This window comes from Schistocerca piceifrons, chromosome 2 (genome assembly GCF_021461385.2).
Source record: "Schistocerca piceifrons isolate TAMUIC-IGC-003096 chromosome 2, iqSchPice1.1, whole genome shotgun sequence".
NCBI lineage: Eukaryota > Metazoa > Arthropoda > Insecta > Orthoptera > Acrididae > Schistocerca > Schistocerca piceifrons.
This window is the reverse complement of record NC_060139.1, coordinates 253,770,291-253,783,098: the sequence shown is the minus strand read 5'-3', so window position 1 is coordinate 253,783,098 and position 12,808 is coordinate 253,770,291. Positions and strand designations below refer to the sequence as shown.

Here is a 12,808-nt window from a genome sequence, read left to right as displayed (position 1 = left end):
CCGTATTCAAGAAGAGTCATCGAGCAGATGCACATAACTATAGACCTATATCTCTGACGTTGATCTGTTGTAGAATTTTAGAACATGTTCTTTGCTTGAGTATCATGTTGTTTTTGGAAACCCAGAATCTACTCTTTAGGAATCAACATGGATTCTGGAAACAGCAATCGTGTGAGACCCAACTCACTTTATTTGTTCATGAGACCCAGAAAATATTAGATACAGGCTCCCAGGTAGATGCTATTTTCCTTGACTTCCAGAAGGCATTCGATACAGTTCCGCACTGTCGCCTGATAAACAAAGTAAGAGCCTACGGAATATCAGACCAGCTGTGTGGCTGGATTGAAGAGTTTTTAGCAAACAGAACACACCATGTTGTTATCAATGGAGAGACGTCTACAGACATTAAAGTAACCTCTGGCGTGCCACAGGGGAGTGTTATGGGACCATTGCTTTTCACAATATATATAAATGACCTAGTAGATAGTGTCGGAAGTTCCATGCGGTTTTTCACGGATGATGCTGTAGTATACAGAGAAGTTGCAGCCTTAGAAAATTGTAGCAAAATGCAGGAAGATCTGCAGCGGATAGGCACTTGGTGCAGGGAGTGGCAACTGACCCTTAACATAGACAAATGTAATGTATTGCGAATACATAGAAAGAAGGATCCTTTATTGTATGATTATATGATAGCGGAACAAACACTGGTAGCAGTTACTTCTGTAAAATATCTGGGAGTATGTGTACGGAATGATTTGAAGTGGAATGATCATATAAAATTAATTGTTGGTAAGGCGGGTACCAGGTTGAGATTCATTGGGAGAGTCCTTAGAAAATGTAGTCTATCAACATAGGAGGTGGCTTACAAAACACTCGTTCGACCTATACTCGAGTATTGCTCATCAGTGTGGGATCCGTACCAGACTGGGTTGACGGAGGAGATAGAGAAGATCCAAAGAAGAGCGGCGCATTTCATCACAGGGTTATTTGGTAACCATGATAGCATTACGGAGATGTTTAGCAAACTCAAGTGGCAGACTCTGCAAGAGAGGCACTCTGCATTGCGGTGTAGCTTGCTCGCCAGGTTTCGAGAGGGTGCATTTCTGGATGAGGTATCGAATATATTGCTTCCCCCTACTTATACCTCCCGAGGAGATCACGAATGTAAAATTAGAGAGATTTGAGCGCGCACGGAGGCTTTCCGGCAGTCGTTCTTCCTGCGAACCATATGCGACTGGAACAGAAAAGGGAAGTAATGACAGTGGCACGTAAAGTGCCCTCCGCCACACACTGTTGGGTGGCTTGCGGAGTATAAATGTAGATGTAGATGTAGTAGATGTAGATTTGGAGGGAAAATGACAAATGTTACCAACTGTGAAAAATTAAGTGATTTGTGAGTTGCTTGGAAGGGAAATTTTGTGGCATCAATCAAACCATTAAAAAAATCAATTATTACACTTTTCTCTCCTATTTTTACACCAGAAAACTGAAGAGTATCAAAAATAATTGATTAGTCTAGTAATTTGAACATGTGTGTAACTCAGCCACAAATTCAGTATAGAATCTGACAGGGATTCCTTCGGGCACTGGAGTTTTGTTCAATTTTAACAGTTTCAGCTGTTTTTCAACACCACTGACACTACTTATTTCACCCATGTTTTTATTGGCATGAGGATTAAATTGGGGTAATTTTCCTGGGTTTTCCTTTGTAAAGGAACATTTGCAAATGGATTGAGGCATTCCATCCTTTACTTTGCCACCCTCAATTTCATTTCCTGTCTCATTCACTGGACACTAGCTTTGGTGCCACTAACAGCCTCTACATATGACCAGAATTTCTTTGGGTTCTGTGAAAGATCACTTGACAATATTCTGCTATGGTAGTCATTGAAGGCATCATGCATTGCTCTCTTGGCAGCCAAATGCATTTCATTCAGCCTCCCACTATCTATAGTCCTACACTTTGTTTTATATCTGTTATGCAGTAATATCTGTTTCTTTAGAAGTTTCTTTACAGTGACTGTATACCATGGAGGTCCCCTCCAATTATGAACTATTCTATTGGGCACATATCTATGCAATGCCTGATCAACTATTCCTTTAAACTTGTGCCAGAGTTTCGCTACATGCTCCTGACCTGTGCTAAAAGTTCCAAGTTCCTCACTGAGATGTGACACTACTGATTTTTTATCTAGTTTACTGAATATATATATCTTTCAGCTTGTTTTAGTTGTCCTTTGTACTTTGGTAATCATTGTTATCACAACCATTTTATGGTCACTGATACCAGTTTTGATGTGAACATCCTCAAAGATTTCAGGTCTATTTGTTGCCATTAGATCCAATATATTTCCATAATGAGTGGGGTTCCCATCTATTCTGACTTCAGTTTACATATAGTGGGATATGATGTGCATTTACTTAAATATTAATTTTTCATATTTCTTGCATTAAATGTGGACTTTTCATTTGTTTTAAAAGGGCTTATAACTAGTGCGACATTATACTATTATGTTTAAATAAATCAGCAATTACTTTTATATTGAAACTTATACAAGATCTGACTCTCTCTTCCTACTGGTTTGTGCCCATCAACAAAATTCTCTTTTGGTAAATGTTAAGATGGCTTGAACAAAAAGCATATAAGATACAATTTTTTTTAAATTTTTGGTCACTGTTTAACTTGCTTTTTAAGCATATAATGTCTCGTGTCAGAAGTATTTTTTTGCAACAAATATTTGTCATCATTCATTTATTTTCTTTAATACAGTCCATATCATATATCATCTTTGCAGATACTGTATATTGCACTGAATTTATCTTGCAGATCACTTTTTATCTAGTCATGTGATATCTTCCATTTCCACACCACTGAGCATTTTTGCATCCTGATCTGGAGACATAGTTCACTATTAAGAAAACACCTGTTCATAAATATGGATGAAAAAAACAAACTAAAAACTACATATTGGCACAGTGATGACAAGCCATAACAGAGTGCAATCAATAATAATGATTTAACAATGGCAAAATGATCAAATGTTTCCACTCAGAACTGAATGCACAGTCTATATCAACTGTTTTCATGTGGTTGCTCCTGCAGACTGATTCCACTCAAAAGGACCAAATGAATAATAATCCTGCAGGTATGTAAAACTACAACTGACAGAACCGAGCAATTTCATTTGGTTGCTGCCGCAGACTAGTTTCACTCAATACAATGATTGCATAGTTCAACCTACAAATAAAGCTACAACCAATTGAACTGGTAGTTTTAATTTGTTTGCTCACATTGACTGGTGTCACTCAAAAAATGAATTTATAATTCAACTTATGCCTAAAACTACAACCAAATGAGTCAATTGTTTTCCTACAACCAAATGAATCAATTTTTTTCATTCTGTTATTCCAATCACTACACCCTAGCATTTGTCTCTCTGTACGACCCACTTAGGTAGAAGATTTATTCAAACTGAGGCTAAACAATATTTAACTTCTAGGTTTTGGTAAGTGACTTTGATAATTTTTTTAACCTTTTCATATTTTACCTTTAGTATCCTGACAATGTAAAACAAACATCTCTCATTCTTATATTTTAATTAGAGATCTGATGATGGCACCAGCCCCCACATTATAAATAAAGAAATATATTAAACATTGTACATAGCTTTAGCCATAAAATGTTTGTTTATAGTTACAATACTTTATTTTTAAAACTGAAAGACTGATGTTCACATAAACAAGATTCTCAACTTCTTGTTTCCTTTTTCAAAAACATAGTTGTTCATAGAGGTGTTAATATGCCATGTTAAACACTGTTATCTTAATTATTTATTTTTTATTTTTTAAAATCTCATCAGTTCATTAAATCCCAAATTATATACTAAAAGTTAAATTGAAAAATAGATATTAAATGGTGCTTTGTATGCTTTTAATTCCAAAATTGTTGTCAAGTGTTATTTTTGCAGGTTGTTATCACAAAATTTCTCTTGGTACGGCCCATAACATAAGTTCAGTCAAGGCATCTGCAAATCCTAAATACAATCCTGCAACTATGAGATAGAAAGAATTCTTTTTTTTTTTTGTCAGAAGAGATTTGTATTATGATTAATGTTTCTGCAACAGGTAGTGAGTGAATTGCAGTAGTAGCCCAGTTTTGCCACTTACATGCTTGGAGAAACTCCAAACAGCTTTAGAATGCATTGAAGACATTACAATTTTAATTGTCAGTCAGGCGCAATTCTGGGACACCTGCATATGGATGCAATGAGCCTGACAGGCACAGATTTCAAAATCAGCTATTATCTCACATTTTCAACTTTAGTAACCTAAACGTTAGCAGTGGCTTTCATGGGAATGTGCAGAAATGGAACATACAAAAAAGAATGCTAAAAAACCTCTTATTAAAAACAAAGAAACAAAATATAAATGACCGAAACTGTGATTCCACCATTGAACAGTTACAGTTTTCAGTACACAAATTTTATTAAACACTAAATTTGTGCAAAAAACTCCCATTTTAAGCCACCATTTTTGTGCTGATGCTTATCACACTCACTCAGAAGTACCAGAACAAATACACTGGTGAGCAGAGAAACAAAGTTGGCAGATCATATTTGCATGTGATAAGCAGATAGCATTGTGGCAGTTTTTACATTCATAGTCTGACATCGCTCTGCAGCCCATTTTTGTAGTGCAGGTGACCCACACACATTTTTTGGGGTGTGGGAGAGGTGGTGATTTCTCTCTGTCTTCTGTGGGGACAGATCTTTTGAGTCGGCTTTGTAAGCTGGAGAGGATTCCAATCTTCTTCATACTTCTGTGTAATATTAAAGAACAAGTTGATGTGATAGCAATTTTAGGTAAACTCTTCAAGCTGTTTCTCCAGTTGATTTCAATGGTAAATAACCTGGGAGTTGATACCACCCACATTCAATATCGTGAAATAATGATCATTGGCAGGCACTTTGTGTTTCTGCTCACACTGTAAGTAGCATACATTTGATCTGTGGTATGAATGCCGCTATTTTTTTGAATTGTAGAAAGTGACTATCTCTGGTTTGTTTTTCTCTCCAGATTGATCAGGATCAATAGCATTGTCACTATAAAGAGAAGATACAAGAATCACACTTTTATTCTGGCGCAGTATGAAGGAAACTAAAATCTTCTCATTACATACTGCTTCCCTTTTACATCAACAAAATTGGATGGCAATTGTCTTTTATTTTTTCTGACAGTTCCAGCAAAGGACAGCTTTTTTGTCTTCAAATAGTTGATGAGGTCAAAATCAGGCAATCAGCTATCAGCAGTGATATTTTGACTGGATCCAAATACAGGCCTAGTCATTCTCTTGACAACTTCAGCTGGTTTGTTGCTGACACAGAAAGGACCCACAGGCTGTAGTCCAGTGTAGACCTCCATGTTCACTGTATATATCATTTTAGCAGTCAACTAGAGCAAAATGTTTGATTCCATATTTGTTTGTTTCTGAGGGTATGTACAGCCAAAAAGCACATCTACCACAAAAACCAGGAAGCATTTCCTCTACAGTCACATTATCCCTGTGGCAATAGCTGTTTTGACAGCTTTCTGTGAACTTTTCGAAAACTTCGCAAATAGGAGTTAGCCGGTCCAATCCTTTCCATTGAGCTCTGTTAGTTTGGTTGTCAAAACATAGGTAATGTATCAGACTCTTAAACCATTTGAGATTCATCACAAGACTGAATTTTTCAATGCTGTCACCTCCAGTCCTCCAAAATTCCTCCAGCTTTGACAATTCCCTTTGTATGAGGGAGGACCAAAAAGTAATGGAAAGTGGGCTGCGACAGTGTCTGTTACAGTCATGCCACTGGAGTCAGTGTACGCAGTTGTGTTGCTGTGAGTGCTTCGGTTCACCCATCAGAGTTGTTTTAGTTAAACAACTTTTTCCATTTAGGTGAAAACGTGATGGCAGATTGTTGAGAGCAATGTGCGGCTGTGAAATTTTGTTTCCTGTTGGGGAAATTGGCTGCGGGAACTGTTGTAATGCTTAAGACTGCTTATGGGGATGCTGTCTTAAGTAAAACCAGCGTCTATGAGTGGTTTTTCATGTTTTAAAAATGGGGAAATGTCAATTGAAGATGTCAATGCCCTTGTTTGTGAAGACTGTTGTTGAACCATTGTTCAACTCTGGAGATGTCTGGAATATCATGGAGTTCAATTCAGAGGATTTTATCATAAGATTTTCACATGAGAAGGGTTGCAGCCAAATTTGTCCCTCACCTTCTGATAAACAAGCAAAGGGAGTATTGACTTCAAGCATGTTTTGAGCTTCAAAAATCAGCTTAAAGAGGACCCTGGATTTATTTCCAAGGTGATTACTGCTTATGAGTCATGTTGCTATGCATACAAACCCAAAACAAAGCACCAATCAAGTCAGTGGAAGACAAGTGGCTCTCCACATCTGAAAAATGCTAGCCAAGTGAAGTCAAACATCAAGACAATGCTCATTTGTTTCTTCAACTGCAGAGGTGTTGTGCATGTGGCGTTCATTCCCCTGGGTCAAACTGTCAACCAGGAGTTCTACTTAGAGGTTTTGAAAGGATTAAGGGAGAGTATCTGGAACAAAAGGGCAGATCTTTGATGCACAGGTGACTGGTTCTTCCATCATGACAACATGCTGGCCCACGCCACCCCCCCTGTAAAGCAGTTTTTGACCAAAAAAGGCACAATACCAATTGTTCACCCTCGTCCTACTCACTGGATCTAGCCCCCTGTGATTTCTTTTTGTTTCCCCAGATACAAAAGGGACATGAAGGGAAAGTGCTTTGCCACTGTGGAAGACATAAAACAAAAATCATTGGAAGGAATAAGGAACATCCGAATAAGTGAATTTAAAAACTGTTTTGAACAATGGAAGGATTGTTTGAAGAAGTTTGTTGTGGTCAATGGAGAATTTTCTAAGGTGATTAAATTTGGTGTAAAAATATGAAGAAATAAAGATGTTAAGATGAATTTCCCCCTTTTTTTTTGGGGGGGGGGGGGGGGGTGTCCCCCACTCATCTGCACCTCCTAGGTACAACAAACCAATAAATGCTCTTCATTCAATTACATCTGCAAAATTGACGTCTCTCTATCTGGATTAATGATCCCTGATAGTGTCAGCGTACTGATTTGCGTATTTGACAATGGTGTCAAGGAAGTCATCAGTGAATAAATAATTTCCAACATTCAATTGCACTTTTAACATTTGTAGCATTTCCTATGATTCCAGGGAGGTGAGTGCCGATGTCTTTTTGGCCCACATTGTCTTCTTATCTCTTCCCAAATAGAAGTTTCTTGCTTTGTTGTCTCTTCCTTCTTCATCCTCAGCAATATCCTCACCATCTTGCTCTATTACAGAATCGCCTTCATGTTCTTTCACCTCATCTTGTGAAACAATGTCACCCTCATCATCAAGACCCTCTGACAGCATGGGGGTCTTCCTAGTCAGTGCACATCAGCAAATCCTGAATTTCTTTATGATGACAGGTGTGAGACAAGCCGTTATTATTCTGAGCCATATCTGTGGAGACTCTGGAGTTTAAAATAGAGAACACCTGGATAATTTCATATTCAGACACAATGTACCTGAAATGCCAAGCTCATGGTACTATATATTTTCACAAAATATTCACAAAATTGGAGATGCCACTATCATCACATCTGCTCTCCACAAAGGTCACACGTAAACTAGTGGAGGGGACTGTAAACAACACCTGAAGATAGGAGGTTCTAATAGTGGGGAAATCCCGCCAACTAACTGTGGAGAGGGGAACAAAATCATTTCAGTTGAGCCTGTCAGGTCAATTGGGCTCAACAGAGTTCTAAACATGGCTGACAGCAGCAACTGTAAATAAACTTTCAATATATAAATTATTTACGAATAAAGGAGATGACTCACCGAAAGGCAGAAACACTGCATTGTTGATAGGTATACAAACAAAAGGTATAGAGCTTTGCTAGTTTTCAGAATGAAATTCCTTTTCCAAGCTTGTAGGAGAAACATGTAGGAGAAACATGCACACTAATAAATACACACTCATTTACATGCAAATGTCTGTCTCCCTACATTGTGCTCAGTCGACTGGGGGTGCAGGGTGGGGTGTGGTGAGGGATGGAGAGAGGCGGGATGCAGGGAAGGGGTTGGAAGTAAAAGTGTCCAGTGACTCATGGGAGAGTGGGGAGCTGCCTGTGATCTAGCTGGGGTAGCAGTTAGGGGGGGCAGGGGGCAGACGGCTGGGCATGCAATTTCACAAACTAGGGCATGAGATGGCAGTACACAACTAGCTGACACAAATTGGGCAGGGTTACTGGGACAGGGGATGGTACATGCACACACACACATACACACACTCTCTCTCTATTGGGTGGAGGGTGTTGGGTCAGCAAGTTACCTTAGGCTTATGCCACAGAGGTTATGTGAGTGAAGGATGTACTGTAAGGAAAGCTCCCATTTGTGCAGATCAGAAAAGCTGGAGGTGATGGGGTGGATCTAGATGGCATTGGTTTCATGTGAGATTTCAATGGCTGCTTCACAACCCATGCCATCTGGATCCCCCCAACCCCCAACCACCAACAAGAACACATTCTCAGCACCTGAAATTATCATGGCCACAACCTCCAGCCAACAGTCCCCCCCCCCCCCCCTCTGTCCTATCACCTCCTCCCTATTCTCATCCCCTCACCCTCTTTGTGTGCCACCCTCTGCCAACCCACCCGTCCACCTTTCCCCTTCCCCCTCCTACCCATTTTCGCTCCCTCCATCTCCCTCCCCATCTCCTTCCCCCACAGCCTCCTGACGCAGAATGCGGTGATCCTGTCATGCTGCCACATAGTCCCTTGCATACTCCACCGGACAGTGTTCTCCTCTCTCCCAACCTATACCCTGATATCCCTCCCCCTTGCCCGCCCCAGACTGTTGCCTTTGTTCAATGTGACAGTTCCATTCGGGTCCAACCTGCCGGTGATTGCGGTCATGTGTGCATGAGGTGTACTTGCTTTTGTGTGTGTGTGTGTGTGTGTGTGTGTGTGTGTGTGTGTGTGTGTGTGTTTGTTTATTTTTCTTTTATGGATCAAGCTTTGACAGAAAGTTAAATGTTTAAGTCTTTTTGTTGTGTCTGTCTGCAGCTCAACATGTCATCTTTAGGGCGAGTAGTGATATATCCTTTTCTGAATATGTTAGCTGCATAGTTTGTGTCTCTAGCTGCACAGCATTAAGTGTGTTGAGCTTTTTTGCCAGATAGGGAAGTTTTGAGATGGAAATGTTAGTCACTGACATTTTCAAATTTGAAAGACAGCAATGATTAAAAAGAAAAGATGCTGTATGAAATATCTATATAAACATACCATTTCTGATACAACACTGGTTGATTATACAAAGAAAACAAAACAATATAAAGTTTCATACCTTCCCACAGTCACTGTTCATAAATTATAGCTTTAAATATGTCTACTTTCTCACTTACTTTACCGAGAGCATCCCCTGAAGCATTTGTTATTGGTTCATCATTGAGGTAAAATTTCGTCAGCTCTGCAGCAATTTCATTTGATCCTGGAGCATTGATCTCTTGGAGGACATAGTTTAAAACTATTGACACAAAATTCTCTTTCAAATTCTGTGATACATTACTGCGGAGAAATTCTGGAAGACAATTTTAAAATATACAGTTACAATCAAACAGTTGATATAGTAGCTATAATAGAAGATCACTCTGATTGGTATCTGTTGCCTTCTAACCATATCACTAGCCCTACCTTGTGTACATACCAGCATGTATTCCAAACTATTCAGTCATTAAATCCTTCTGTATGCTTTCCTCCCCCCCCCCCCCCCCCCCCCCCAGCCCATCTGTGTGTGTGCGTGTGTGTGTGTGTGTGTGTGTGTGTGTGAGAGAGAGAGAGAGAGAGAGAGAGAGAGAGAGTGAGAACACATAAGGGAAGACCACATAATGATACTACATCTTCAGATTACAAATTTCCCTCTCCATTGAAATTCTTACAAATTTAAATTAATTATAGTAAAGTATGTCTGGTATGCTGCCTTCTGTAATCTGTTATAAGATGTCACAATAATGATATGTCACTGCATTGTTTCTGATATATTAAGCAGGTACAGAATGGAAAGCGTCATACATCCAATCATTCATTGTATACTATGAGCCCCACAATGAAGAGAGACATGAAGGATTGTGGAACAATGTGAAGCAAAAACTGCTTTGATAGTTTATAATCAATACACTGCTCTAAACAAATTGTGTACAAACAAGGTAAATCTGACGGTGCGAAGTTAACAGTAAGTCTGAGAACAAGTTAACAGTAAGTCTGAGAACAAGCTGCCGCTTTCTCAGTTACATTACATTTTGTTGCTTATCCCCAAATGCTTAATATCCATGTAATCATATTGATATTCATCTTGGGAAAAAAATATGTTAGGGTAGTAATATGTAAACATATACACTGTTTGCCAAGAATGTGGTGTATGGTTGAAAACAATAATATGCTGTTGTGCTAGTAATGTATTTCAACTTTTGCATACTTATTTTTTGTTTGCCCGTGACACAGTTGTATTTGTTTCATTACCTTTATCACGTATTTGAGTAAGCTGTACTTTCATTACAACATTGGCATAAGCAAGTGTGTGTGACGGTAACCTGGCATAAAACAGTGATGTAAGTCAATAATTTTAAAGAATTATTGACATGGCAGAAAAAAATAGGAGAATCTGTTATGGATTAATGACAGTATTCTGGAGAGGATAGATTGCTACTCACCATATAGCAGAGATGTTGACACAGGCACAACAAAAAGAATACTAAACATGTAAGCTTTCAGCCAGATGGCCATATTCTGAAACAGACAACATGCAGATGAGCAGTCCGTTTCAAAATATAGCAAAGGTCTCACTGAGGCTTTCACATACTGTACTTACCCTCCCAACCACGTACAGAAACAGATCTCCCATACCTTATCTCTCCAGTCACCAACCACTTCTCAAAGTCCCACTATCCAGCCACAGAGGAGAATTTCTCTCATGACTCAGCACCACCCAGGACTGGAGCAACTGAATCACATTCACCACCAAGGTTTCGGCTGCCTCTAGCAGGGCCCTGAAATGTAGAATGTCCTACCAATTATCCTCTCTACCCCTCCCACAGTGATATTCCCCTACCCACTGAACCTACACAATATCCTTGTCATTCCCTACATAGCCTCTACTCCAAACCTCTTGCCTCATGATTCACATCCCAGTAACAGACGTAGATGCAAGACCCCTCCCATGCATCCTCCCACCACCTACTACTCCAGTCTGATCACAAGCATCACCTGTCCCATTAAAGTCAGGGCTACCTGTGTAGCCAGTCATGTGATTCACAAGCTAAGCCTGAACCAATGTGCTTTGTCCTACATGGGCATGACAATCAACAAGCTGTGTGTCCGCAAGAATGGCCACTGAAACTGTAGCCACGAAACAATTGGACCACCCATTTGCTGAGCACGCCGCCCAACACATTGTTCTTTTTAATGAATGCCTCACAACCTGTGCCATCTGGATTCTTTCTACCAACACCAAGCTTTTCTCTGTTGTGCAGGTGTGCACTCGTGTGCAATATATCACATGTTCCTGTAGCCATCCTGGCCTCAACCTCCATTAGTCATTGTCCTTCACCTACCGATACCCTTCCCTGTTCCCTGTTCACCCTCCACTGCCACACAGCCTTCAATCCCACAAGCGCACACACAGTGTTTTTACTTCTCTCCTTCCACCTTCCCCCCCCCCCCCCCCCTTCCACCACATTCCATCTTAGCTCCCAACTCTGCACCTAGCTGCCCTACTTTTTCTCCACCTCATCCCTGTATCCTCCTGCAAACATTACTTTACTGTCCCCCAACTCATACCCTGCTCTCCCTCTCACTTACTGCTCCAGCTTCTCATAGTCTAACATTGGCATCCAGAGACAGTGGTCGTGTGTGTGTCAGCTGTGTTTGCGGGAATTTTAGTAGGCCTTTTGTTGCCCTGTCTGCGACTCAATATCTCTGCTGTATGGTGAGCAGCAATCTATTCTTTTCCTAATATTGTCAAAAAAAATATTTCTTTGGACTTAATCAATAAAAATGAGGAAAGGCAACCACATAAATGTGATGCTTAGGCACACGTAACAGAAGAGCAAGTTTCCTATATATTGAAGTACCACTCCCTTTTAGTTTAAGTGCAAACACTGTGTGATGACATACTGAAATGGCTGTGGGTGAGTGTATTTCAGTTTCTGTATGACTTTGTGTGGAAGAGTGTGTATTTAAATTAGATAAGGGTCAACGTATTGAACTCTAGACAAATCTTTATAGCATTATGTGAGTATAACTGCTGTGCATCACTCAGCTACAGGTGGATGATTACCTGTCCATTTTATGTTTGTTACTTCCATGATGGAGTATCTGTTACTGCAAATACTTCATTGGGTCTGATATTGACTAAATGGCATTAAAATATTTGCTAATAAAGAAACCATTTTTTTAAATATTGTAAATGAATGAAAATGCAAGGTAATATGATCACACATAAAACAATAAACCACTAGATGATTTTGTGTCAAAGATGAGGAAAAACAAGTCAAGCTAAACAGACTAAAACACATTATGCAACCATACTGTCTCACAGCCTTACAATGGTGACAAACACGTAACTTTAATTTAGCATTTTATGACAATCATTCCCACAGCAGAAATAATTGGATAGTGGCATAAAAAATGTAGTGGGTGAAGGTAGCTACAATATGCAGCCATTTATTAC

At 39.6% G+C, this 12,808-nt stretch overlaps 1 protein-coding gene across 1 annotated transcript in view; it reads right to left on the bottom strand.

Annotated features, from left to right (window-relative positions):
• LOC124776615 (esterase E4-like) overlaps positions 1-12,808 on the bottom strand; it is a 122,729-nt gene that overhangs the window by 38,719 nt on the left and 71,202 nt on the right. Inside the window, exon 7 of the mRNA XM_047251700.1 lies at positions 9,486-9,661. Coding sequence (XP_047107656.1) covers positions 9,486-9,661 — 176 coding nt within the window. The remainder of the gene's footprint in view (positions 1-9,485; positions 9,662-12,808) is intronic.